Raw genomic sequence first — 26,458 nt, 5'->3', positions numbered from 1 at the left:
GTCACTAGAAACCAGATCTTCTGGGTTTCCCTATCAGGGAAATTGAGTTTTTGATTAGGCAGGAAGGACTGGGTGTTGGAAATGGAGATCTTTCTAGGGCAGCTGCTGCCTGGTGAATGATAAATCTGAAGGCCAGGCTAAGGTCTGGGGCCGTGGGAGCTATTGAGTTTTTTAGGCAGAGTTAGGAGGGTGTTTCACATACCAAAGGAGGACTATGAAAACAGCTCCTTTTCCTTCAACCGGTGGAGGGGGAGAGGTATGCAGAAACCGACACTTTACAGCCCCAGCAACCTCCAGAGTAGCTGCTGTCTCTTTGCAAGACGATGGTTCTTTCCCCAGCTTGGTTCCTCCTGCTCTTCCTCCCCAGGCAGCTGGGCCCCCAGATCTCAGGAGCTGATGTCTGGTGCTGTGCAGATTACGATGTTGGTGGGGGCGGGCTGGGGAGGATGCCCGTGGTGTGACCACTGGGCCATCCTGTGCTGATCCGATGGCGTCAGCTGCCTAATGCTGAGGTCTGTAGGACAGGGGACCCTGCAGTGGAAACTCCCCAGATGAGCTTGGAGACTCTCCATTCACCACCAATCTCCTGCTTGTTTATCTGTCTTCTTGGCCTGCCTCCGCCAGGATCTGAGTGTTTGTTTTAAAGATTCAGGGTTCAGGATCCAAGAGAGCCAGGGATGGAGCAGACAGTTATGCTTGCAGACGTCAACATCAAAGAGGCCAGAGCTCCAAGCCCAGCTCTACCACCTACTAGCCTGTGGCCTTTAGCAAGTCATTTTTACTGTTTACAAAAATGGAGAAAACCTGTCTCATGGAGCTGTTCTGAGTTATAGAATCGGTGGTGCACCTGAACCCTCGGCATAATGTCTGCCACACAGCAGGTGTTCCTGCGGGGGTTGTAACCCCTCCCCCCCCTCTTTACTGCAAGATCTAGGGAATTCTTTTTTTAAAAAATTTAATGTTTATTTTATTATTTTTGAGAGAGAGAGAGAGAGAGCGCATGAGCAGGGGAGGGGCAGAGAATGAGAAGGAGACACAGAATCCCAAGCAGGCTCCAGGCTCTGAGCTGTCACCACAGAGCCCGACACGGGGCTCGAACTCGGGAACGGTGAGATCATGACCTGAGCCGAAGTCCGACACCCAAACGACTGAGCCACCCAGGTGCCCCAAGATCTAGGGAATTCTTTGAGTCTCAGTTTCCTCTTTTCATAATGGAGCTGTTGTGAGGATTGCAGTGGGAAAGGGGTGTAAACAGCCGACCACCACCCATCGTGCATTTCCACTTTCTCTTCATGAACTCCAAACACCGGCTGGCTGTGCTGGGCCTTAGGTGTGCAGTACCTGGTATCCAGAACAAAGGCACTGGACCTTGAAATCTAACCTTTACTAGTTGTACAACCTTGTGTAAGTCATTTCAGCTCTCCAGGCCCCACTTTCTTTTCTTTGTAAAACGGAGGTGATAATATAAGGCTGTTGAGAAAGTCACATGTGATAGTGCCTGCAAAACACATAGCACTCTGCCTGCCATGTAGTAGTTACTCAAGAAATAGCAGCGATTTTTATTATTGTCGCCAATGCCCAACGCTGGCCTGGCACGGGTAACGTAGGTTCAAAGGAGGAAGAGAAGTTTGCAGGAAACCCTCCCGCTCAGGTAAGGAACAGCAGGGAAAGCAAGCAAAGTATTTACATTGAGCTCCTCCTGGAGGCTGGACAAGCTCACACAGACCATCTTCTTTTGTCTCACGGTAACTCTTGCAAGAGTAGAATTATTAACCCCATTTTACAGATGGGGAAGCTGAGGCCCAAGAGGGGCAGTTGGTTGCCCAAGGTTGAGTTTAGAGCTGATGAGGAGTTTGGGTGAGGGTGGGGGAGATGGGATTTAAAGAGATGCTGGGTTGATTCCAGAGCTTTCCTGCCTGTCTGCAAAGCTGCCTCCAGAGGTGGGGCTGGGTGCGGCCGGGTCCCTGTGTGATTCAGGTAAGAGTCAACTCTGGATTTCCAAATAGTGGGTGGGGCCTAACAGAGATGAGACCTCTCCAGGGGCATTAAAATCTAGGCCCCGGTGTGGGTCTCTGGTAGGGTTGCCAGGAGCCAGAGGTAGGGGTGTGTGTGCAGAGAGGGAGAAACCCTGCCGCGGGTTGCCGGTGGGGTACAGGGTAGAGTGGAGTCCTTGCTGCTGCAGCCAGGAGGGGCTCAGGGCCCGGGGTGGACTTGTAAGTGTTGCAGTTGCTGGCCAATGGGCCCAGCTGGGGAAGACAGGGAAACTGAGGTAGGGCACTTACTCTTCTGGTGGTCGTCACAGCAGATGGATGGGTTGGCAGTCACCTGATGAAGCCGGCCTTGGACCTGCACTCACTTGTAGAAGGTCCATATTTTCTCATTCATTCAATCACTCCTACTTTATGCAATGAAACAACATTTGCAGGCATCTTTTATACGCCAGATCTTGTGCTTGGCCCTGGGGATATGACAGTGACCACAATCTTCTGACACAACATAGTCCAGTGTGCTGGGAAGTCCACAGTAAGCAGACAAGGCACAGGAATGTCCTCAGAGAGCAGAAAGAGGAGGTGTGCCAGGGAACATTGGAGTTGGGCTTTGCCCAAGCAGTGGAAACTCACTCTCCTGAGGACTAGGAAAACTCCCTAGATGGGGAGGTCACAGGCTTTGGAGTAGAGGCACAGGGAAAGGTGACACTTGCTGTGGCCTTTCTCAGGGCTGGCGCCAGGGCTAGCCCGGACCTCTCCCCTGTATATCCAGCTGCGGGCTGGAACTTGCTGCTGAAATGGACTAAACACGACGAGTCCAAATTCAAGTGCCATCTCCCCCAGCTTGCCCCCTTCCCTGATTCCTTCCCTGGGTATTCTTGCCAGCATCAAGCCAGAAACCTAGGTGCCCTGCTCGGCACTTGTCTTTCCTTCAAGCCCCAGTGCCAACCAGTCAGCACACCCTGGCACTTCTGACACCATTGCTCTCACCTGCCCCTCCTCCAACTGGCCATCTCAGTGCGATCCTGTCCCCAGAGGACTGTCTACCATCTCACCTCTGTCATCTCCTTCATTGCATCCATCTTGGTATCTCCAGCCCTGGTCACAGAGTCTGGCCACAGTGAGGGCCCTGTCACTCCATGCCAGACCTGTTCTCAGAGACCATCTGATTTGACCTTTATATTGTTCAGATGGGGAACCGGCTGCCCAGAGAGGTGCAGAGATTTGTCTCAGTCAGTCCCCGGGAGAACTGAGACTTGAACTCAGTTCTCCTGACTCCTAGCCTGAGGCTCTTTCTCCCAAGGCCAAGGCCACCCAAGTGTTCATCCCTTTGAGCACGGTGCGTGGCGTCAGAGTAAGGAGTCAGCAGAAGGTCCAGGCGGTAACTTGCTGGGCCCACAGCCTCAAGGGAGGGTGGACCCTGCTAGTAGAAATGGGGCTCATTCAAGCTCTTCTCTGCTTTCTTCATCGCCAGAAAGTCCCCTTTTCTTTGGGTACCTGGACCCCCGGATCTCTATGCTGAGCCCATTCCTTTTACTGATTATCCATGACTTATGGCTCCTCGCCCCTGTCTGGGTAGTCACCAGGGGCCCTGGATCTAGGGTTGAGGATGGAGATGCATGTGGGTCGGGGGGAGCTGCAGCCTGTCCCAGCACCCCAGGGCCCTCTATCTGCCCCACTCCCTCCTTGAGTCTGCCCTGGCTTGCTCTGTCTCCCTGGAGCAGCTGGCTTTTGTCCCAGTGGAGCATGGGAACAGCTCGGGTGGGGACATAGGAGGGGCTTCCCAGCAGGTCTCCCCTCCCCCACCTGGCATGGTTCCCACCCTGCACCTTGAGGATGCCTGGGCACCTCCTTCAGCTTCCCTGCTGTGGAGCCCACGGAATGGCTCAGCGTGCTGGGGAAACCAAAGGAGAAAATCTTTGGGTGCGGGGACCAGGAGACTCTGTGTGACCTAGTGCCCGTCCCTTCCCCCTGCTAGGATCTGTCGCCCCAGCTATAAAATCGAGGAGCTGGATCTTGGTGTTCCGGGAAGTCGGCAGGTAGATGTGAGTCTGGCTAGAGTGCCAGCCCTGGCCAGCCACGAGCTGGGAGATCTCTGAAAACCATGCCTCCTGATACCCGAGGCTTGCAACAACAGATTTGTGTGCCTCTCAAGGCATCTTACATCAGTCCTCTGGGAGGGTTCTTATGATTATCCCCGTTTCATAGATGGGAATACTGAAGACCAGAAAGGGTAAATACCGGGTCCAAAGTGACACAGCTAGTAAGCTGTAGAGTCTGGATTTGAGCTCAGGTCTCCTGGACTTGAAGCCTGTGGTTTTCATTTCTGGCAGCAGAGGTTCAGGCCGACCCGGGGCCTCAGAGGGCAGAGCCTTCCTGTGCTCCCTGTTGGGTCTGAGGGTAGTGGGTTGCCCATCCAGGAAACCATGTGCAGCCCAGCCTGGACTGCTCCTTGGAGCCCCCTTTCCTCTCTGGGGGTCAAGATGTGTGGTTCAGGCCGGCGCCTCTGGCCTGGCATTCTCCCGGCTCTGCCCTGAAGCCTCGGGTGACCTCAGCATTGCACATAATCTCTGGGCCTCAGTTTCCTATCTGCCAAACGGATACCGTTCTGGTGCCACCGGGCTTCAAAGGCTCACATGCCTCACGGGTCTCAGGTGAAAAACTGCTTTGGTTGCAATCAGAATGATTAATAAAATGTTTTGGCTAGGGCGGGAGCAGAGGAAGTAAGTGGGCGGCGGCGCTGCCGAGGTGACAGCTGGCTGGAGAGGTGGAGCCAGGGAATGGGTGGGGAGGGGGCGGGCCGGGCTGGCCAGAGCTCGGGGCAGAGACGCACCCCAGGGAGCTGACCGTCTACATCCCGCAAGCACCAGCCGCGCTGCCGAACTATGAGCCGTGAGTCCGACCCCGGTGTCCCCAGGAATCCATGCCTTTGCCTTGGCGGAGCCTTGAATGCCAGACTCAGCCCTAATGTCTCTCACTCTGCAGGGAGGAGTCGTTTGCTCCGGTTCCCGCTGCTCCTGCTGCTGCTGCTGCTGCAGCCGCCCCAGGTCCTGCCCGCGGATTCCCGGGCCCCCGCGCCGGGTAGGCGCCCCCCCCCCCCCCCCCGACCCCGGGGAGCCTCCCGTCCCGAGCCCCGGCCTGGCCCCTCCCCCTGCTCTCCCTTCGGGCAAGCCCAGCTTCCCCTTTCTGCTCTCGGTGCCTGGAATGGGGGAGGGCCCTGAGTCGGCGGGAGAGGGGTTCTCTGGAGACCCCCGGGGGTGTGTGGCCTTGGATAGGGCTCTACAGGGGTTTTCTTTGCGGGGGAGGCGGGTGGAGAGGACAGACTGGGATCTCACGGCGGCTTTGGGAGAAGGACAGCCCCTCTCCAGCCCCCTCACCTGTTCTGGGCCCCCAGCTGTCCAGGCTCCGTTGTTTCCTGCGGGGGGTGAGGCTGGGGGTCTCTTTCTGAGGAAGCAGCAGGCACCTGTCCAGCCTCTTTCTGGGAACCCATGGGGATTCTCAGCCCGGGGATAGAAGGTCTCCCTTGGTGAGGGTCCGGGTAGAGCAGCCGTTCTGGGAAGACCCGGGGAGGGGGGCGGTGGAAACACATTTATGTACAGAGCTGGGTTGCCTCCCCGAGGTTTACATCCTCACCCAATGGGTAGGTGAGTTAGGCGCAGGTAGGTGCCGTAATTCTCTCTAGCTCGCTCAGCACATGGTGGTCTAAGGGTTTGCACTTGAATCTGTCTTGCCCTAGGCACTTTGCAAACTCTTTCCACAGACAGTCCCCCTCCTCCCCCAACCCCCCACCACTGCCCTCCTTGGTTTCATCACCCAGAAGATGATGGGGAAAGTCAGATCCTGTAAAATTCCACCACTCCTGCACCCCCCTCCCCATGAGTGTATCAGGTTCCAAGTGGAGGAATTCAGCTCCACCCTTAGCCAGCCTCTCTCCCCCAGCTTACTGCTCGTGTGTGTGCGCGCGCGCGTGTGCGCATGTGCGTGTGTGCAAGGCCCGGACGTAGCTTCCTTCACCATCTAGCTGTACGATCCATCCCTCTCTGGGTCTCCATTTCCCATCTGTAAAATGGGGGCAGGAGAGGATGTGGGCGGGGAAAAGGGCTGAGCTCTCTGTTGCGATGCTCTGGCGATTTGGTGCTCAGAGGAGAGAAGAAAGATGTCTATGTGGACTGCGAATCAGACCAGGTTTCTGAGAGAGAGAGAGGGTTTGAGTGGGTGGCATTTGGGGACCCCAGGAGGAGGATGGGGGGTGCTCCAGAGACCAGGTATGAGCAAAGGCCCAGTTAGTGGGAAGAAGAAGACTCATGTGGCCAGCACTTTACAGTTTCCAAGGCCCAGCTTATGGGCTTCCATTTCTTGGTGCTCACAACAGCCCTGCCAGGGAGACGTGTCAGACCCATTTTACAGAAGGGAGCTCTGTGGCCCAGAGGGGAGAGCCCATCTGTCTGAGACCCCAGCAGCAGAGCCAGGGCCGACCAGGCCGCCCCAGTGACCCGACTCCTCAGCCCGTGGATCAGCACAGCACTTCCTCTGAGGCCCCATCCAAGGGGATGGGGATACGAAGGGCTGGTCTGCCCGTCTTCCTGTGTGTTCACTAATACCCAGTGAACCATGGTCTGTGCCGTTTTGTTTTTGTCTTTTCTACTTATCTTTATATCAGAAGTGTTTAAATGGAATTATTCTTTTCACTCCACAAACATTCCCAAGGGCTCGCTTTAAGCTAGTTTTTGGCTGGAGCTGGAGGCACGGGGCCGGGAGGGGCCCGCCATCTCATACGGGACAGAAACGCCAACAGACTGTCATCCAAAGCGGTCAGGGCCATGGGTGAGGGCCACACAGGGGTGTGTGAGGCTCAGGGTGGGGAGAAGTTCCCTCTCAAGTGTGAGGAACCGAGGGAGACATCCTGGAGGTGGTGACGTTTGACCTGGACCCTGAAGGAGGTGGTGAGTGCTGGTAAGTGCTCTGAGGCTTTACTGTGAGACCCTGTAAGGTCTTTCTGATAGAAGCAATGGCAGAGATGGAGTCTAAAGGTCTGGATCTCGGGAGGCAGGCAGGAGCATAGGGAGCCGTAGGACAAGGGGCAGGTGCTGGCTGGCAATGTGGGTGAAGTGCCAGGACTCGGGCCTGAGGGTAATTGGGTTGCATAGGTGACTTGGGGTTGAGACTGGAGGCCAGGAAACCTTTAAGAGGCTGCTGCAAGGGTCAAGGACAGAGCGATGACAAGCTGGGTGCAGCAGTACTTTGTGCTTCCAGTCTGTGAGTGAACTGAGGTCCACGATGTCTGGGCATCTGCTCCGGGAAGCCAGAGCCTGTGCCTCAGAGGTACAGCAAAGGCCGACCCCCCGCAGAGGAGGGCTGCTTTGGCTTCTCGGTGTGGGGGAGGAGATAGGCTTGGAGGGCAAGGCCATGCCACGGGAGTCTTAATGCTCAAACTTATCCCCTCTAGCCCCTGGACTTGACTCAGTGCCTTCTCCTTGGCTAGGGACACGGCATGACCTGGCAATCGGAGCTCTGTGCTAGGCAGAGGGGCCTGAGGCCAGTTAGCCCTGGCCCATGGGAAGGGGAATCCAGCCTGTGCCAAGGCCTCCCTGCTGCCTGCCGTCTCCTATCTGCAGCGCCAGCCGGGTCTGTGGGCCATGAGGGGGCTTCCTCTCCAGTTGGCTCTTCCAGCTGTGGGCCCAGCTGTTGGGGCCTGGTGTGGGGGTGCCCGGCCCCTGACTGTTGGCCTGGCTGAGTGTAGGGGCTGGGGCCCAGGTCTGGCTAGTCAGGGCCTTTTTTTCCTCTTTGGTTGCCAAGCTCCTGGAGCTTCTCTAAATATTATTCTTAAGAGATTTCAGTTCAGTCCCATTAAGGGTCCCTCTTGTTGCCTGGTGTCTGTGCATCCTGGAGGACTTGGTGTTTCTTCATTGTGCCCGGGGCTCTGACTCCTGGGCTGGGGGACATTTCCTTGCCTTAATCCTCAGAAAGTTCTGGAGCCAAGCAGTTCTGGATACTTCTTATTTGTGGGAATGTGTGCGGTATGAGCATACTGATCGACCCCACCTCCGGGGTGGCTTGAAGATTCAGTGAGAGCAAGTTGCAAGGTTCTCTGCTCTGGGCCAGGGGATTCATACTGATGCAAATAATAAAGAAGGGGAGGCTGCAAAGGAGGCCTCCTCAGAGCCCGCCTGCCCCGTCCCCCTTCTGGGAGACACAGGAAAAATGAGGCCCAGAGAGTGGAAGGGACTTGCCCAAAGACACACGACCAGTAAAGAGCAGCCGCTCTCCCGCTCTCTTGATACATTTCCCCCAGCACCTACCTGGCACTTGGCCCTGTGCTGGGAACTTGGTAGATTCGGTGCCCGCACCTCTCCAGTTCTCTTTCTGGATGGCTTATTATGCAGGGTGTCCTCCACTGAGCACAGAACTGGGCTGGCATGAAAGCATGCCAGACTTCAGTTAGACTGAAGGGAGGCCTTTCTTTGTGAGTAGTTCCCAGAGTTCTTGTGGCAGGGGATGGTGATCCCTCTGAGGTCATTCCCAGCTTGTGGATCTAAGTGCCTCTCCTACCCCATCCTTTTCCCAGATCCAGGCCTGAAAACCTCCAGGGAGAGAAAGGGAGGGAAAGAGAGGGAATCCAAGTCTTAGCTCTGGAACTTCAAAGCAGTGGGGCTTGGGCCAGTCTCCTGATGCTGAGCCTGGAATTCTTCCTCTGTGCCCTGCAGGGCGTCTCCCCACCCTCCTGGGAGTGCCAGGCAGATAGAAAGAATGGGGGCACGCAAGGCCGTGGAGTGGTCAGTCGCTAGAGCCCCGGATTTCCCGGCGACTGTGACAGTCCAGCGTGGTCAGGCGCATCCCGGGGAGGAGACACTCAGACTCCACTCTGCTCACCCGGACACCCTGGGGCCCCAGAGGCAGCTGTTTTCCTCACTGGGGAGAACTTTTCCTTCCAGGGGCAGCTGGTGTTTATGGAAAGATCGTGGAGGAGGAGGGAGGGAAGGTTGGATGGTGGGTCTGGGAGGGAGGAGCCTCTGCGTGGACATAGCCTCTCTTGGCAGGAGAGGGGTGCGGGCAGGAGCTGGGGCAGAACTCTAGGGCAGGAAGCAGGAAGCCTCCAGGCTAGCCTTCTGAGCCAGCAGCCAGGGCTGGGAAGATGAGGGATATCTTTGGACAAGCTCGGGGTAGCCATTCTCCTGGCTTCATTTTATTGACTCTGCAAACATCTGTTGAGTTCTGGCCACCACATCCGGATCCCTTGGGTGGCTGGATCTCTCCAGGACTTGGGTTGAGCCCCAGTGTGTGCATGGCCTGTGTTAGGGAGGAGAAAGTGGGGAAAGTATTGCCCCTTCCCCTGGGGGCTCATGGTGGAGAAGAGCAGGTTGAGTGGGAACACAGAGCGGAGTGAAGGACGTTCATGGGAGGTTTCCTGAGGAGGCAAGGCATGAGCTCTTTGGGAGGGTCAGATGGCCCTGGAGGGGATTGTTAGGGAAGAACCGTGGTCTGGGCAAAAGGAAGGAGAGCTTTTAACTTTGGGGCTAAGGGATGGGGCTGCCACAGAATGAGCTAGAAGGCCCTCTTGAGGTTCTTTTGAAAGCCCTACAGTGGTTAGGGTGGGGAAACTGAGCCAAGTGAAGGGCTGGGCCTTAGCTCCTATGCCTGCTTAGCAGTAGACTGATGTCCATCTGGGTTAAAGGGCCCTGTGTGCCCAGGGTTGGGGGCTGGGCAGTGGGGAGCTACAGGGGGTCCTGGGCAGGTGTATTAAGCAGGTAGGTAGAGTGTCCTGAGCAGGAGGGATCAGTGAGGAGAGTTCCAGAGCCCTGAGCCCGCTGGGGTGAGTAATCCCAGTGGGAGTAATCCCACTGCTCCCCCCCCCCCCCTTGGCATTTCTGGGCACATGGCTGTGGGAAGGGAGGCTGCGTCCTGCCTGCTGGGTCTGCCTGTATCAGCTTGATAAGGCCATTTCATCCAGCCCTCTTCCTGTAGGCCCCTCCCTTCTGCACTCCCTACGGGGGCCACAGAGATGCCATTGTGGGGCTGTGGGGAGTTGCCAGGGCTTAAGCAAAACTATTTGCATGATTCCTGTGATTCTCTTTTTGCTTGCCTGAGTGTATGTGTGTAGGGGGGTGTGGGGGCACTGCTGCTGGGGCCCTCTCCTGGGTCAGGGCCATGAGGACCCTATTCTCTAGGCCCCATGCTGCCAAGTGAAGAGGCTAAGAGTGGAGGGGTTGGTCCTTGCCCAGGGCCATGCCCTCTAACCACAACACCCTTCTGCCACCTCTTGCTACCCTCTTGGCCCCCAATAATCCGTTGTACAAAGAATAGGGGTTCCCTATAATGTTGGCTCTGAGCCTAGATAAGGAAGTGTGTTTGCAGAAGGGAGTCTGGTGTTTTCTGTGTGAAGCTGGTAAAGCAGCCCCTGCCAGGATCCAGGAGACCTGGGTCTGCAGGAGGTCCTGCTCTGTTCTGTGTCCTTGGCCAGGCCTCCGCCTCCCCCGGGCCTCAGTTTACTTTGCTGAGCTGTGATGAACACTGAATGAGCTCTGAGAAGCCTACCTCTGCTTTTGAAGAATCACTAAAGCAGTGCAGATTCGAACAAAGGGGCTGTGGTCAGCAAGACCTGGGTTAGACATAAGGAGAGATTCCTGGTGGGGACTTCTCCAAGAGGCAGGAGGGCTGATGCCAGAGCTCCACTCACCCCCTCAGGAGGGTTTTCCAACTATATCTCCCCTGTCCCTTGGTGCCTGACCATCCTCAAGATCCTTGAGCCCAGAGTATGCTTTGACATAGGCCAAGGCTGGGCCTATCAGGAATGGGGGCTGAGATCCCCTCAAACCCACACTTTGTCCACAGGGTTCTGGGAAACTTCTTTCCTTGGACTTGAATGTCAAGTCTTGGGTGGGGGTGGTATGGTGTAAATGAAGGTTGGTTTTGTCTGGTGTGACTTGCTGGGTGACCTGTGTGGGGTTTGCCTTGTCTGGCCTCAGTTTCCCCATCTGCAAGTGGGCATTATGATTCCTGCTCTTCCCCCACTTCTACAAAAATAGAGGGATGGTGGACAATCTCATCTTCCCAGTGTCCAGGTACCTAGAGTTTGTGGGCTGGTCTGAGAGGACCCCCCCATCCTTATCCCTTTCCTGAACTTCACAAACCCAGCCCTTGGTGCTGGGCTCTGACTGGGCAAGAAGTGAATGCTCTAGAAGCCTGTGGTTGTTGTGTCTTATCAGTTGTTTCCTAACCTTTGGTGTCACAATTTGGTGTTTGAACTCTCCCCCTGCCCTATTTTGATGGCATCAGGGAAGAGGTGGGGACTTCCCTTTGGGGCCTAGGGTGGAGACCAAAACAGGGTCTGACCAGGGCAGGGCCTGGGGCTTCCAGCCATAACTTTGGGAGCAGAGAGGACCCTTAGGTGAACACTGAAGTCCAGAAAGGGCCACCAAGTGAGTTAGGACAGACCTGTGACTTGAGTCCATATGTCTGGCCCCATACTTCCCCATCGGGGACAGGACAGGGGTTGAGAGGTCATCCTCGAGTCACCTCTGATCTCTGCTTCTCCCCTGCAGTGAATCCATGCTGTTACTACCCGTGCCAACACCAGGGGATCTGTGTCCGCTTCGGCCTTGACCGCTACCAGTGTGACTGCACTCGCACGGGATATTCTGGCCCCAACTGCACCATCCGTGAGCCGGGCCTCCTGACTCCACTCCTGTCCTGGGCTCCCTTGCTCCCTTGGGCTTGTTCTGAGACCCCCAGTTCCTGCCTTTGTCTCTGGCCTTAGCCCAGTTCTCCTTCCTTGCCTGGCTTTGACCTTTGACACTCTCCCTGACCCGGCTGAAGCAGAGCTCTCCCTCCTGGCATACCTCATGCCCTCGCCCTGTCCCCTGCCCTCTCACATCTGCTTCTGGCTCTGTCATGTGTCATCTCTTCCAAGATTCCATCCTTACTCTGCCCCGTACATTCTGACCGGTTCTGTCCTGGCTTCATTCCCGGTTCCTGTCTTCCACTTGGGCCACTTCTGGTCCTACTAGGAGGCCCGACTGAGTGGCTCCCATTGTCCCTGCAGCCGAGCTATGGACCTGGCTCCGGAATTCACTGCGACCCAGCCCCGCTTTCCTCCACTTCCTGCTGACACATGGGCGCTGGTTCTGGGAGTTTGTCAATGCCACTTTCATCCGAGACATGCTCATGCGCCTGGTACTCACAGGTGGGTGGAGGGTAGCATCCCCCCCACCCCCGTTCTGGGGAGCAGGAAGTCCTTCCAGCTCTTGGAATTCTTGGCATCTGATAAGGGCAGTGGGTTGGGAGACTATGATGCCAGGTTAAACAAGTCCAACCCAAGAGGAGGCAGGGAGGGGGGTGTAACTGGAGATGGGAACCCCCTTGTCACCATATTCTCCCTCTGCAGTGCGTTCCAACCTTATCCCCAGCCCTCCCACCTACAACATAGCACATGACTACATCAGCTGGGAGTCCTTCTCCAACGTGAGCTATTATACTCGTATTCTGCCCTCTGTGCCCCAAGACTGCCCCACGCCCATGGGAACCAAAGGTAATGGAGATGGGGTTGGGAGTCACAGGAGATGCCCTGTTCTCTTTGGGGAAAAGCAGGTGAAAAAGCAATTATTGACCCATTTCCCAGATGGGTGGTCAAAGGCAATACATACGACATATCAGAACCATGGACAAGGACAGGGCTGGGGAATGAGGATAGGAAGGGGTGGTGGAGACTCTTGCCTGTGGTCACCTAAGAAGTCAGTGGCAGAGTCAGACTAGTGCTTCCATATTTCCAGGGTGCCTCTTTGCTTGAACCTTGTCTACTGAATTGGTGGGATCTTGCTGAAATGGGGGTGACTTAAGAGTTGAAATGTAGGAAGGAAGGAATACTGTGCTATTTGGGTGCTGACTCCATGTTTGGTTCTTAACTGATATAAATAGTTTACCATGCTTCATCAGTGTAGGTTACACGTAAAGTCAGAGTTTTTTCTTTAGTTTCCCAAGACCCCACTTGTTTGCATTGGCAGGGATCTTCCTCCTAAGTCCTTCTTTCCACTCCACTCCTGACTGCCTGAAAACCCAGGGGTTTACTCAGTTCAGAGCCATGAATTCTGCTTCAAATACAGAGGGGACATGAGAGGCATTGGTCCACTGCTGCCATCACTTCCATCCCTGTCCACATGGTGACACTGTTGAATGCTGGGTCCTGTGCAGCCCTGTGGTTGTGGGCTTTTGTGGGCTCAGCACCTTGCATAGGTATTGATGTCCTAATTTGGGTCTCAGGGCACTACTCTGATGGTTTGCACTCACATGTTTAGCTCCTATGTCTAAAGCATGACTATTCTGCCAGATAGCTGGGTCTTACAGAGTCTCTGGATTCTGCCAGCACTTTGCTGGAACCAGCCCCTTTTCAATGTTAATCCAAGGGGTGAGTCCAGGTTATAGGGTGCAGACCACTCCTTCCAACTTCCCTTTTGGTGAGTTTCCTTTGGGGTGCTTGATCTCCTTGCCTGATAGAGGAAACCAATCGACCATCTCAATCCAGAGAGGTTCTCTTGATCTTGAACCTTCAACACTGAGCCTTGCTTGAGGTACTATGAAAGGGTGCCTTTACCAAAACACAAAAATTCAGTTACTCCTTTCTGTATGGGCATTGGGTACCAACGCATCTGACACTGACAAAATTAAGGAAGGCTCTTAATACTTATTCTCATGATGACAGACACCTGCTTTGAGATGACCTGTTGTCTTTACCCCAGACAGAAAGACTGGCATATTTAAAATAGGTTGGCAAACTCCAGCCCACAGCCTAAATCCAGTCCACTTCCTGTTTTGGGAATAAAGTTTTATTAGAACTTCGTCACGCTGATTTGCTTAGGTACCATCTGTGACTGTTTTCCCCACTACAAGAGCAAAGCAGAGTGGATGGTGACAGAGCTTTTTCAGGCAAAACCTGAAAGAAAGATCGACTATCTGGCTTCTTACAGAAAAAGCTTGAAGTTCGCTGATCCTTGATTTACAAGATCCCATCTCACCGGTTCTCAGTCATGCTTACATTATCTCATGTACTCCTCAAACTACTGCATAAAATAGGTATTTTACAGATGCCCTATTTTACAGATGAAGGCATCGAGGCTCAGAGAGGTAAAATGACTTATCTATGTTCACACAGTCAGCAAATGGCGTACCCAGATTCAAACATAGGCTACCTTGCTCCAGGGCCAGGGAGTCCAAGATCTTTTTTGTTTTTTGTTTTTTTCTTTATTTATGTTTTATTTACGTTTCTTTCTTCTTTCTTTTTGGTTAACTTTTTTCAGAGTTACAAACACACACAAAAGTTGGGAAGAAAGTATAATAAACTCTTATGTAGTCATTTCTCCGTTTCAATACATATCCATAATTTGCCAATCTTATATCATCTATCCCCCTTGCCTTATTTTTAATGAAGTATTTTAGAACAAATTTCAAATATCATGCCATTTCACCCATAAATACTTCCAGGGTAGAAAAGGTGCAAGGGGCCATCTGGTAGGAGGAAGGCTGATCTGGGCTTCCTGTGTGGACCAGTTTGGTCCAGTGAGCCCAGAAGGCTGTGGGGCAGGGAGATTGAGACATCAGACAGCTACTGCCCTTCCCTACCTCCCCAACCAGGGAAGAAGCAGTTGCCAGATGCCCAGATTCTGGGCCATCGCTTCCTGCTCAGGAGGAAGTTCATACCTGACCCCCAAGGAACCAACCTCATGTTCGCCTTCTTTGCACAACACTTCACCCACCAGTTCTTCAAAACTTCTGGCAAGATGGGTCCTGGCTTCACCAAGGCCTTGGGACACGGGGTGAGTACCTAGGAGGGGCTCAGGACTTCTCTGGGCCTAACTTAGCACATGTAGGTCACCATCGCTGAGGCGGCACCCCAGTCCGCTGACCGGACCCTCTTTCTGTCCTCAGGTAGATCTCGGCCACATTTATGGGGACAACCTGGAACGTCAGTATCAGCTGCGGCTCTTTAAGGATGGGAAACTCAAATACCAGGTAGCACTGTGGTTGCAGATGGGGCAGTGGGAAAGGCCTCCTGTGGCCTTCCCTGGCAGAGGCCACTGGGGGACCTGAGTGGCGTCTTACAAGGACCAGCTGCAGGAGCTGGAGATGTGTGTGAGGAGGAGAGACAATGAACCCTGGGGGAAGGTGCCGGGCAAGGGAAGCACACTAGGAGCAGACACAGCCTCTCATGTTCTCCTGGGGGGTGGACTTTGGGGTGTCCATCTCCTAGAAGATGAACATTTCCAGTCTGCATATGTACTTGTCATTTTTCCACCATATCATTTGGACACTATGGTGTGCCTGGCACAGACAGTGGAGCAGTGACCAGGATAGTTAATGGGCCCTGACCTTCAGGAACCCACAGCCCATCAGGGCTGCACCCACACACTAGGATGCCAGATCCACGACTTTCTGTTTGCACTAACACTGTCCACCAGAAACGCAATGTGACCAACACATGTCATTACAGTTTCTCTGGTGGCCACATTAAAAAAGGTAAAAAGAAACAGGTGAAATTGACTTTAATACTATATTTTATTTAACCCTCTATGTATAGCCAGAATATTATCATTTCAATGTGTAATTGATACAGAAATTATTTTTGATACAGAAATTATGAATAAAATAGCTCACATTATTTTTTTTTCATGTTAAATCTTTGAAATGTGATCTGTATTTTATATTCATCGCACATTTCACGTGGGATGCCAAATTTTCATTGGGGATAATCTGATCTGTACTTAGATTTCATAAAGTTACAGCTGAAAAGCAGGTTCACGTGCTCACGTTGTTCTCAGCATACTTAAAGGTTTTCCAACTGCTGAAGTGTCAGTAAATCTGAATTAAATAAAGTTAAAGATTCAGTTCTTCATTCACGCCAGCCACATGTCTAGTGCTCAACAGCTACACGTGACTCCTGGCTACCGTATTGGACCACACAAATCTAGACAAACCCAAACCCAAGCCCAAAGTTCACTGCTGAATCTTTAAGGCTAAGAACAATATTTGGCATGTAGTAGGCCCTCGGTATATATTTATTGAATGATTGAAAAGGCTGCCATATAATCAATTACACTTGTGATCACCCGCTAGGAAAAAGCTCTGTGAGTGTTCAGAGGGCGGGGCAGGCTTCCCTGGGAAATTCAGATACACCAAGAGCTGCAGGGATGATGAGTTCAGGAAGCCAAGACGGGAAAAGGGCTTTCCAGCTAGCAGTGCCTGGACTTAGAGAGGAGAAGCAGCTGGTGTGGCTCGGAGGAGTGAGGGAAGGGAAGTGTGGCTGCCTGGACACCCAAATGATGGCAGGCGAGGGTGGAGTTGCCTGTGGGGCCTTAGGATCTCTGATTTCTGCCAAGAGCAGAGAGAGAACTTGGAAGGGTGTGAAGCCAGGGCATGATACTAGATTTGGGTTTTGTTTGTTTTTTTATTTTTTTTTTAAATTTTTTTTTTTTCAACGTTTATTTATTTTTGGGACAGAGAGAGACAGAGCATGAACGGGGGAGGGGCAGAGAGAGAGGGAGACACAGAATCAGAAACAGGCTCCAGGCTCCGAGCCATCAGCCCAGAGCCCGACGCGGGGCTCGAACTCACGGACCGCGAGATCGTGACCTGGCTGAAGTCGGACGCTTAACCGACTGCGCCACCCAGGCGCCCCTTGTTTGTTTTTTTAAAGGATTACTCTGGCTGTGGTACTGGGAATGGACTGTCTAGGACAAGTGTCAATGTAGGGAGACATTGATGAGAGGGGTCAGCATGGAGGATGAGAGTGGGTTAGAAGCAGGTGGTGGCAGTGGGGATAGAGAGAAAGGGACCCGTTCTAAGAAAGATTTAGGAACTAGAATCGGCTAGAACCATCAGCCTGGGTTACAGAAGATGGGCAGTTGCCCTGAGTGATATGGGCAGCTGTCAGAAGGGAGGGTGTCAGCTCTGGCAGGTGCAGGCACCTGCCCTGTCCCCAGGTTGCCAGGCGGCCCCATCCCGCAGGTGCTGCATGGAGAGATGTACCCGCCATCGGTGGAGGAGGCGCCGGTGTTGATGCACTACCCACGAAACATTCCACCCCAGAGCCAGATGGCTGTGGGTCAGGAGGTGTTTGGGCTGCTTCCCGGGCTCATGCTCTATGCCACGCTCTGGCTGCGTGAGCACAACCGCGTGTGTGACCTGCTGAAGGCTGAGCACCCCACCTGGGGTGATGAGCAACTCTTCCAGACGGCCCGCCTCATCCTTATCGGTGAGGACTCCAGACCAGCCCTGTCCTGGAAGGTCATGTCCTCCATCCTAAAAAGCAGGGTGTGTGTGGGGGGAGGGGGGTTTGGGGAGAGAGAGTTGAGATTAGGACCCCACCTCCTCTGCTTACCAGCTATAAGACCTGGAGCAGTCCCCTTCCCCTATGTGAGCCTCAGTTTCCAAATCTGGACACTGGAGGCAATGATAATTGTAAGGATTTGTAGAGATGATGAAAAGCACTTAGCACATAGTAGGCCTTTGGAAAATGGATGGCTGTGATGGTCAATTATGGTGACTTACAGCAGATTTGATTAGCTACCCCCATCTGTCTCCCCATTGTACCGCCCCAGAAGCACACAGTGACATCCCCAGCGTGTGCAGGTCAGATTCTAGCCTGCCCTGCCTTCAGGAGTCCTGTTTCTGCTCTGCATGCATCCGCCTTCCTGGAGTTTGGTAGCTTCTGGGTGACTCAGGGACAAGATATTTTTGTGTCCCTTACGGGGGCGAGTCTGCAGCCTAAAATGTCAGATGGTTTCCTGCCTGGGAGCTTGGTCCCTGACACCCCTGTCCAGACGGTGTTCACTCTGAGTCACCAGTAACCACTTTCCCTTGCCTCTGGGCATCACTGGGCATGGCTGGTTCCAATTATATTGCCTGATTCACTAGGGCCTGGAAGAGCCAGGCATCAGGGATAGCAACAGTCTAAAGAAGGAGAAGGGGCTTGTGCTGAAGTCCTAGCATTTTGGAGACTGACTAGAAAGGGCAAGTCTGTGGCTGGAAGCTGGTGTCGAAGCTGTGATCAAAGGTAATGAAGCTGTATGTCCAGTGCTTCGGCTAACCTTCCCCCAACAATGCTATTAACCAGATATGATTACCCTTGTGAAAATTAAGATTCAGAGAGGTTAAGTGAAATCTCCAAGGCTACTCAGTAGAGGTCTGGCTGCTGCAGGAGCTCCTGCTTCTTGCACCACATCGCAAGCGGAGCTCCTTCCTGGGTGGGGGGAGGGGGTTTCCCCACACGCCCACACATAGCCATCCTCCTTCCCGCCTGCATGTGGTCATACTCCCAATTACACAGGGCCCTGGGCCAGGCTGCTTCTGTCTGCTATTCCCAGTGGTCCCATCCATAGTATCACGATGCATATTTTACGGAGAAGGAAGGTGAGGTTCAGACAGATGAGGTGACACAGCTCAAGCTTGGAGAGGGGAGAGGGAGGCTAGGAATGGTGATGCCAGGCTCTGGACCTTACCGATGGCAAATCTCATGGCTCCAGATCAATTTGCTAGAAGCCAGTTTGTCTCATGGCTAATTGGCTAAAGTAATCAGTTCTTTTTCCTATCTTGATGACCAGTTTTCATTCTGTTATGGAACGTTCAGTTTGGTTCTTCCCTGCCTCTTTGACTTGAAGCTGGTTACTGAGGGGGCAGAGGAAAAGCTGTTCATGAGAGTTCTGATGTGTAAGAAAATGCAAGACATGTACATGGGACTAGATTCATCTTAAATCCTCAGCCTGCCTCTTTTGCTCCTGCGGCAGCTCTGAGGGGTCTCTCTGAAGCTGTCCTCACTCCTGGAGGCTCACTCTGAGAGCCCCCATGAAGTTAATCTCCACTTTCTCATCATTTGTGACCACTCCCACATCTTGTGGGAGGGTGATCACCATAAGGCCACAAAACCAATTCTCGGGCACTTCCTTCCATGTCCTGCTTAGCTGGGCCTATGACATCCCTTTGGAATGTGGGAATAGCATTTGGCTCTTGTCTTGGGACATTGGTCCAACATGAGACAGAAAGTTCCTTTCTTGGGGCTCCTGGGCGGCTCAGTCAGTTAAATGCCTGACGACTGATTTTGGCTCAGGTCATGATCTCATGGTTGTGAGATTGAGCCCCTCATTGGGCTCCATGCTGAGTGTGGGACCTGCTTAAGATTCTCTCTCTCTCCCTCTGCCCCTCCTTCACTCATGCTTTCTCTCTCTTTCAAAAGAAAAAAAACTCCATTTTCACACCCTGTTACAAAAAGACTAAGTGAAACTGGCCCCCCAAATTCACCACCAACAATAAAGAAGCGAGAAGCAAGCACCATTCATGAGCTGGCCTGCCTCCTGAGCCAGGTGGCCAAGTCCCTGTGCTCCCCTGACTTTGCCCAACCCCCCACCCCCAGGGGAGACCATCAAGATTGTGATTGAGGAGTATGTGCAGCAGTTGAGCGGTTACTTCCTGCAGCTGAAGTTTGACCCGGAGCTGCTGTTCGGCGTCCAGTTCCAGTACCGAAACCGCATTGCCATGGAGTTCAACCAGCTGTACCACTGGCACCCGCTCATGCCTGACTCCTTCAAGGTGGGCTCCCAGGAGTACAGCTACGAGCAGTTCCTGTTCAACACCTCCATGCTGGTGGACTATGGGGTCGAGGCCCTGGTGGATGCCTTCTCTCGCCAGAGCGCTGGCCGGGTGAGCCTCGGGAGCGTGGGGGAGGGCAGATGGGGTCTGGGGTGCAACAGACCCAGACCCAAAGCCCAGTGTGCTTTTCTGTTCCATAAGGGTGGTGCCACTCCGACATTCCTTTACCCATTCCTTTATTCCTCCTCTTGTCTTTCGTTCACTCAGTAATAGCAGGCATTACTCTGGGTGCTGGGGGATAGAGTGGTGAGCAAGGTCAGCGTGGTTCTTGGCTCCTTGTCCTCTTGCCACTGACACCCTAGTGAGGAACAATAGCCATAGAACAGCTAACATCATGTGAGCACTTACTATGTGCAAGGCACTGTGCCAGGTGCTCTTCTGACATTATCAGAATTATAAGAGCATGTTAAGAGCCACAATACAAAGAGCCCACAGTGCTTTGAGAACTTGGGGAGGAGCTTGTGACCCAGTGTGGAGAGCTGTAGATAAGGAAATGATGTCTGCGCAGAGATCCAAAGGATGGCTAGAGCTCTCCCAGGGAGAGGGGTTGTGTTAATGTCAGGGGACGATCATGCTCCTGGTGGAGGGCACAGCATGGCAAAGGCCTGGAGGTCAGAGGGCATGGCAATTTGAGGACCGTGAGGACATTCAGGGTACGGTAATATATGCGAAGGTGTCTTCACATAGTTGGTCTTTATCAAATTACAGGCCTCCGTTACAGGCATAATTGTCCCCACCCCCCATTCATAGGTTGAAGTCCTAACCCTCTGTGCTCAGAATTGTGGCCATATTAGGAGACAGGGCCTTTACAGAGGTCATTAAGGTTAAATGAGCTCAAAGGATGGGCCGCACTGTGACTGGTGCCCTTATGCGGAGAGGAGATTAGGGTATAGACATACATAGTGGGAAGACTTAGGGGGAAGATGACCATGGATGAACCAAGGACAGAGGCCTCAGAATGAAGCCCACCTTGCTGACACCTTGACCTTGGACTTCTGGCCTCCAGACTGGTAAATTTCTGTTGTTTAAGCTCCCCAAGCTGTGATACTTTGTTATGGCCACCCTAGCAAATTAATACAGCATGTTCCCTGGAATTTCTAAGCAGCTCCCTCCTGAATCTCTCCTCCTCCATGCTTGGAGGCCCCTATCTCCTCTGTCCTAGCCCTGCTCCCCGCGCTTCTCTCTGATCCTTCTCCCTAAGCCCTATCATGATATTGTGGCACCCTGTGGATTTAGGTCTACCGCTGGTAATTTGATTGGAATAGCATGTGCTACCACCAATGGGCAGCTTCTGGCTGATTTATGGCCTCTCTTCTCTGTGGGGACACAGAGATGAACAGAGATAGCAGCTTTGTGTGGGGCTGTGTCGTTTCCAAAGCATTTTCAAAGAGCAGCCATGGTGCTGTGGGAAAAGCCCTGGGGTTGTACTTGGCCCAAGGCAAGTCATAAGTGTGTCATCTCTCAGGATGTTCAAGAGAGCATGGGCAGTGATAAAACAGGGCTTCCCCTGATAATTGCCACACATGGCTGTTGTCTGGGGGTGGGGGGTTTACCATGTGACCAACACTGAGATAACTGCTTTGCATACTTTATCTTGCTAATGTCACCACAAGGGATCAGGTGAATGCTCTTGCCTTCCCCATTTTTTGCATATGAAGGAACTGAAATTTAAGTAATTTGCTCAAGGTCCCTGCATGAGTTTCCTAGGGCTGCCTTAACAAAGGACCACAAACTGAGTTTATTTTATTATTTCACATTTCTGGAGGGTAGAAGGTGTGGGCAGGGCTATGTGCTCTCTCTGAAAGCTCCTGGGGAAAATCTGTCCCATGCCTTTGTCTTAGTTTCTGCTGGCTACTGACCATCCTCTTAGACACCTCATGCCAATGCCAACATGGAGTCTCCCTGAGTCCCTGTTTTCTCTGAGGACATCAGTGGTTGTCAGGATCCCCCTAAGGGAGTATGACCTCATCTTCACTTGATTACACCTATTTCCAAATGAGGTCACCTTCACAGGTGGTGGGGATTAAGATTTCAACATATCTCTTTGGGGGACACAAATCAACCCACAATGGTCCCACAGGTTGTAAATGGTGGAACCGACATTTGCACTGGCCTCTGCTAGCTTTGCTCTGCTCCAAGTTGCATGACTTCACCCAATTATGATTTTCCTCCTTCCCATCCAGTTATATTTGTTCTATTTAAACAGAACTCTTTCTTAAGTATTGACATTATCAATTCATCCCAAGTAATAGAGTTTTCTTTAGACCAATACTCCTTAACTGTTATGAATCAGAATTTTTCTCTGGAGCCTTTTGATCACACCAGGTTACCTGAACTCTATTTTCATTCCTTTAACAGGATATTACACCACCCCTTGGTCTTGGAGTTAAACTCCAAGTTTAGTTAAGCTAAAGTTGTAGATACACTATAGTTTTCATGGCAAGATTTTAGCTCCCTCCCTGCTAGCTTATGACTGCTCCCTGCCCAGGAGACCTGGGCAGAAGGAAGGAGAAACAACAGACTTAGTCACCTGCATTTCCATGAGTAGCTTTATCTGGTGTGAATGCAGTGACATGATACTCTGTGTTCCTACCTTCTGGCTCTGAGTTTCCCTTTTCTAGTGGTGGTCGGTTAATAGTAGTTCACTTTTGAGGCATTTGGGTGGCTCAGTTGGTTCAGCGTCTGACTCTGGCTCAGGTTATGGTCTCATGGTTCATGAGCTCCTGGGGGGCTTGCAGTTGTCAGTGTAGAGCCCGCTTCTGATTCCTCTGTCCCTCTCTGTCTGCCCCTACCCCACTCATGCGGATGCACTCGAAAATAAATAAAATATAAAATAAATAAATAAATAAATAAAACATTAAAGTGTTGTTAAAAATAAATAAACATTAAAAAATGGTTCACTTTTTTTAAAGATAATTTTTTAAATATTTATTTTTGAGAGAGAGAGAGTGCACGTGAGAGCGTATGTGAGCCGGGGAGAGGCAGAGAGACAGGGACACAATCCCAAGCAGGCTCTGAGCTGCTGACAGCACAAGCCCAACATGGGGCTCAAACTCACAAACCGTGAGATCATGCATGACCTGAGCTGAAATCAAGAGTTGGATGCTTAACTGGCTGAGCCACCCGGGCATCCCAACAGTGCCTCACTTTTTAATCATTAGAATTTTGTTGAATCTCGATGCTATAATACAGGAATGAAAACCAATAGGAAAAAGCTCCTTAGCAGGACCCCCCCCCCCCCCAGCTGAATGATTAAGCATCTCTATTCTTTGATAAAAACAGATTTGAAGAATACCATAAAGTTTCGGCTCCCAAAACTAACATCTGTCCATCCATTTGTTTCTCATGTGCTGTCTCAGAACCCCCTCTGCCCATCCAGATTTCATTTCCAGAGCCACAATGCCCTTCCTTCTACTTGAGCTCCTGGCTAGTGCCATTCTGCCATTTCTTTTATGGAATCCTAGTTGCTGAATCTAAAACTTGCAGAACCTTTTGTAACAGGATGTTGGGATTCTCACTTAAATGCAAAGCATTGGGGAATAGTGTGGCTGGTAAGCCACTGGAGAGGTCCTGTTGGCCCACTGCCACTTTAACAATGAGGAAGCTGAGACACAGGGGTGTTCCTGAAAGAGCACGACAGTGGCAGACCTGGGGCTGAGTCCCCAGCATGGTGACTGCTGGATGCAGCCATGCTCTGTCTGGGCTTGGGAAGAGCTCCTAACCTGAAGATCTCCTCTAGAATACTGTGGCCTGGCTCTCAGACCACAGCTATGTTTATGTCTTGGCAGATTGGTGGGGGTAGGAACATGGACCACCATGTCTTGCATGTGGCTGTCGATGTCATCAAGGAATCCCGTGAGTTGCGGCTGCAGCCCTTCAATGAATACCGCAAGAGGTTCGGCCTGAGACCCTACACGTCCTTTCAGGAGCTCACAGGTGAGCAGCTGTTTCCTGGACGTGGGTCCCTCGAGGGACTTGCAGTGAAGTGAGGGGGACATTGTGGAAACAGACTGTGGAGGTCATGAGGGGTGTGTGAGCACCGTGCTGGAGGGTCAGGGAGGTGAGGGGTGGGAAGGGAACAAATGATCCCTCTTGGGGAAAGAAAGTGGTTTCTCAGCTGGCTTTGAAGGAGATAAATAGGGATATTCTGGATGGAGACCAAGGGGGAAAGCATTCTAGGTAGAAGAACAGAAGGGACAAAGGCACAGAAGCCATTAAGAATGAACCTGTGGTGGTGGTGGGGGGTGCACAGTGGTGGGTGTGGCTGGAGCAAGGTGCTTATGTGTGGGGAGGGGTGGGGTTAGGGGCCAAATTGTGTAGAACCTTGGATTCTATGTAAAAGAATTTGGGTTTTACTCTATCTAGTGGTTCCTAAATATCTACTTACGGACCAGTTGCCTCAGAATCACTTAGGAAACTGATTAAAAATATCAAATCCCAGATATCTCTCTCCAAGATTCTGATTCAGTAGACCTGCATGGTGCCAAGAATCTATATGTATGTGTGTATAGTATATACACTTCTTTTTCTTTCTTTCTTTCTTTCTTTCTTTCTTTCTTTCTTTCTTCTTTCTTTCATTCTAGCTGTGGACTGCCAAGAGTTTGGGAACTGTTGTCATAAACAGTGGGAGGATTTTCTTTTTCTTTCTTTCTTTCTTTCTTTCTTCTTCCTTTCTTTCCTGCTGTGGACTGCCAAGAGTTTGGGAACTGTTGTCATAAACAGTGGGAGGATTTTCTTTTTCTTTCTTTCTTTCTTTCTTTCTTTCTTCTTCCTTTCTTTCCTGCTGTGGACTGCCAAGAGTTTGGGAACTGTTGTCATAAACAGTGGGAGGGCTTGAGCAGGGTGTGACATAACTGTGTGCCTTATAGAGGGAAATGGGTAGGGAAGCTCAATGTCTGTCTCCCTTTCGCCACTATCTGTGAATATGTGGTCTTCATAGACTGGGGAGTGAGCTCCCCATAATTCTGGAACCACAATCTCTGTCACTCTTTAATTTCCTGTGACAGTCCAGAGGGGGAAGAGAACACTATAACTAAATCTCTATGTGAGCTTGGACAGGTTACATCACATCTCTGAGCTCCAGAAGAATGAAGGGACTTGAATTAGCATACGTCCTTGAAACCTGCCTGTGAAGGAAGCAAGACGGATAGTGTCTCCCTGTTGTCACCATTAGGCAGTTAGGGCACAGAGAAGAGACATGAGTTGTTCAAGGTCACATGCTGTCCGGTGGCCCATCCAGGCCCTTGATTCCTTCTTTAGTAGCATTCCTTCCCTAGATGCAGCCATGGAGAAGGGTCAGTCAGCCAGGCCAGATGTTAGGGCATGTACTCAATTGTTCAGTTGCTCTTCTGAAGTCCCATACTCTCTCCAGAAAAAGGTGGGCCTAGAAGTTTCCCTCCCCACATTAACCTTAATGGTGCCATGATTCTGACTCTAGCTTCCCCCCTTGCAGGAGAGAAGGAGATGGCAGCTGAGTTGGAGGAGCTGTATGGAGACATCGATGCCTTGGAGTTCTTCCCAGGGCTGCTTCTGGAGAAGTGCCATCCAAATTCCATCTTTGGGGAGAGTATGATAGAAATTGGGGCCCCCTTTTCTCTCAAGGGCCTCCTAGGGAATCCCATCTGTTCTCCAGAGTATTGGAAGCCAAGCACATTTGGTGGTGAGATGGGCTTCAATATGGTCAAGACAGCCACGCTGAAGAAGTTGGTCTGCCTCAACACCAAGACTTGTCCCTATGTTTCCTTCCATGTGCCCGACCGCCGCCAGGATGATGGGCCTGGTGTGGAGCGGCCATCTACAGAGCTCTGAGTGGGGAGAGCAGCAGCACTCTTGGGGGGGTGGACTTTGTGCTGGTCATCCCAGAAAGTTGAGGCCAGGGTTGTTGAAAGTCTTAAATGTTGGGTATCTGGTTTGGCATTGAGAGTATCAAGGTCAACATTTAGAACTTTGTGTCTCTCACCCATTATCTGGAATATTGTGGTCTTGTTTGTTATTCTAAATGCTGAATTATTGATTGACCATCCAGAATGTTAGGAGCGATTCTTATTTGGCATCCCAGAACACCAGGTTCCTGGTTGATGACCTAGAATGTCAGATTTCTGGTTGAATTGGAACATAGGCATTCTGAAATGTGGAGCTCCTGATGAAATCATCTAGAAAGTTAGGGATTCTCATTTTGCATTCTAGAATTCTGGGTGCCCTCCAGAATGTTGATTTTCCAAATGGCAATTCAGAATGTTGTACTCCTGGTTCCTGATCCAGAATGGTGACTGGTATGCCAGATCAGTCTTGATCTGAATATCTAGACTGGTGATTTGATTCATTTTCCTGTTCGGTAAGATATCCACAGAGCAGGAGAATCTATGGTCTAAGGTCTAACAAGAATGCATTTCCCAACTCTGTGCCTGCACTGAGGGGGCAAGGAAGTAGGGTGTTCTTAGGACCCCAACTTAGACCCTGGTCCAAGGAGGGAGAACAGGTGGGCTTTTTCCAGGCCATTGGTTGGAAGCCACCAGAGTTCTATCGCCATCCATGTCTTGACTCATGGAAGCTGTTTCTCATGAAGCTAATAAAATTCTTTTTCCAAATTGCCTGCTATGTATCACTTTTCATCCCATTTCCAGAAGCAGAGGTGATACTGGTGTGGCCTTTCTCCTAGTTGCAAGCTTGATGGGCAGGTCTTGAGACCTTCCACTAGGGCCCCTAGCTCATCACCTAGCTTTTCCACCACTGATCTCCATTTCCCACTGTGGGTCAGGCATTGTCCCTTCCAGGCTGCTCTCCTGAAATCCACAACTCCCCAGCCCCAGGAGACAGAGCATTCAGTACCCACCATCTGATTA

General features: G+C 51.9%; 1 protein-coding gene across 1 annotated transcript; it reads left to right on the top strand.

The window, feature by feature from the left end:
- Positions 1–4,779: 4,779 nt before the first annotated feature.
- Positions 4,780–26,203, top strand: PTGS1 (prostaglandin-endoperoxide synthase 1). Its single transcript, XM_047830451.1, has 11 exons — positions 4,780–4,880; positions 4,974–5,069; positions 11,528–11,644; positions 12,028–12,168; positions 12,370–12,513; positions 14,610–14,791; positions 14,904–14,987; positions 16,980–17,226; positions 19,381–19,667; positions 23,405–23,552; positions 25,069–26,203. The coding sequence occupies exons 1-11, from the start codon at positions 4,874–4,876 to the stop codon at positions 25,422–25,424; spliced, it is 1,809 nt and encodes a 602-aa protein (XP_047686407.1). The 5' UTR covers positions 4,780–4,873; the 3' UTR covers positions 25,425–26,203.
- The last annotated feature ends 255 nt before the right edge of the window (positions 26,204–26,458 follow it).

The sequence above is a fragment of the Prionailurus viverrinus genome, chromosome D4 (assembly GCF_022837055.1).
Source record: "Prionailurus viverrinus isolate Anna chromosome D4, UM_Priviv_1.0, whole genome shotgun sequence".
Classification (NCBI taxonomy): domain Eukaryota; kingdom Metazoa; phylum Chordata; class Mammalia; order Carnivora; family Felidae; genus Prionailurus; species Prionailurus viverrinus.
Note: the sequence above shows the minus strand (reverse complement) of the source record. Positions and strands in the feature narration are given on the sequence as shown.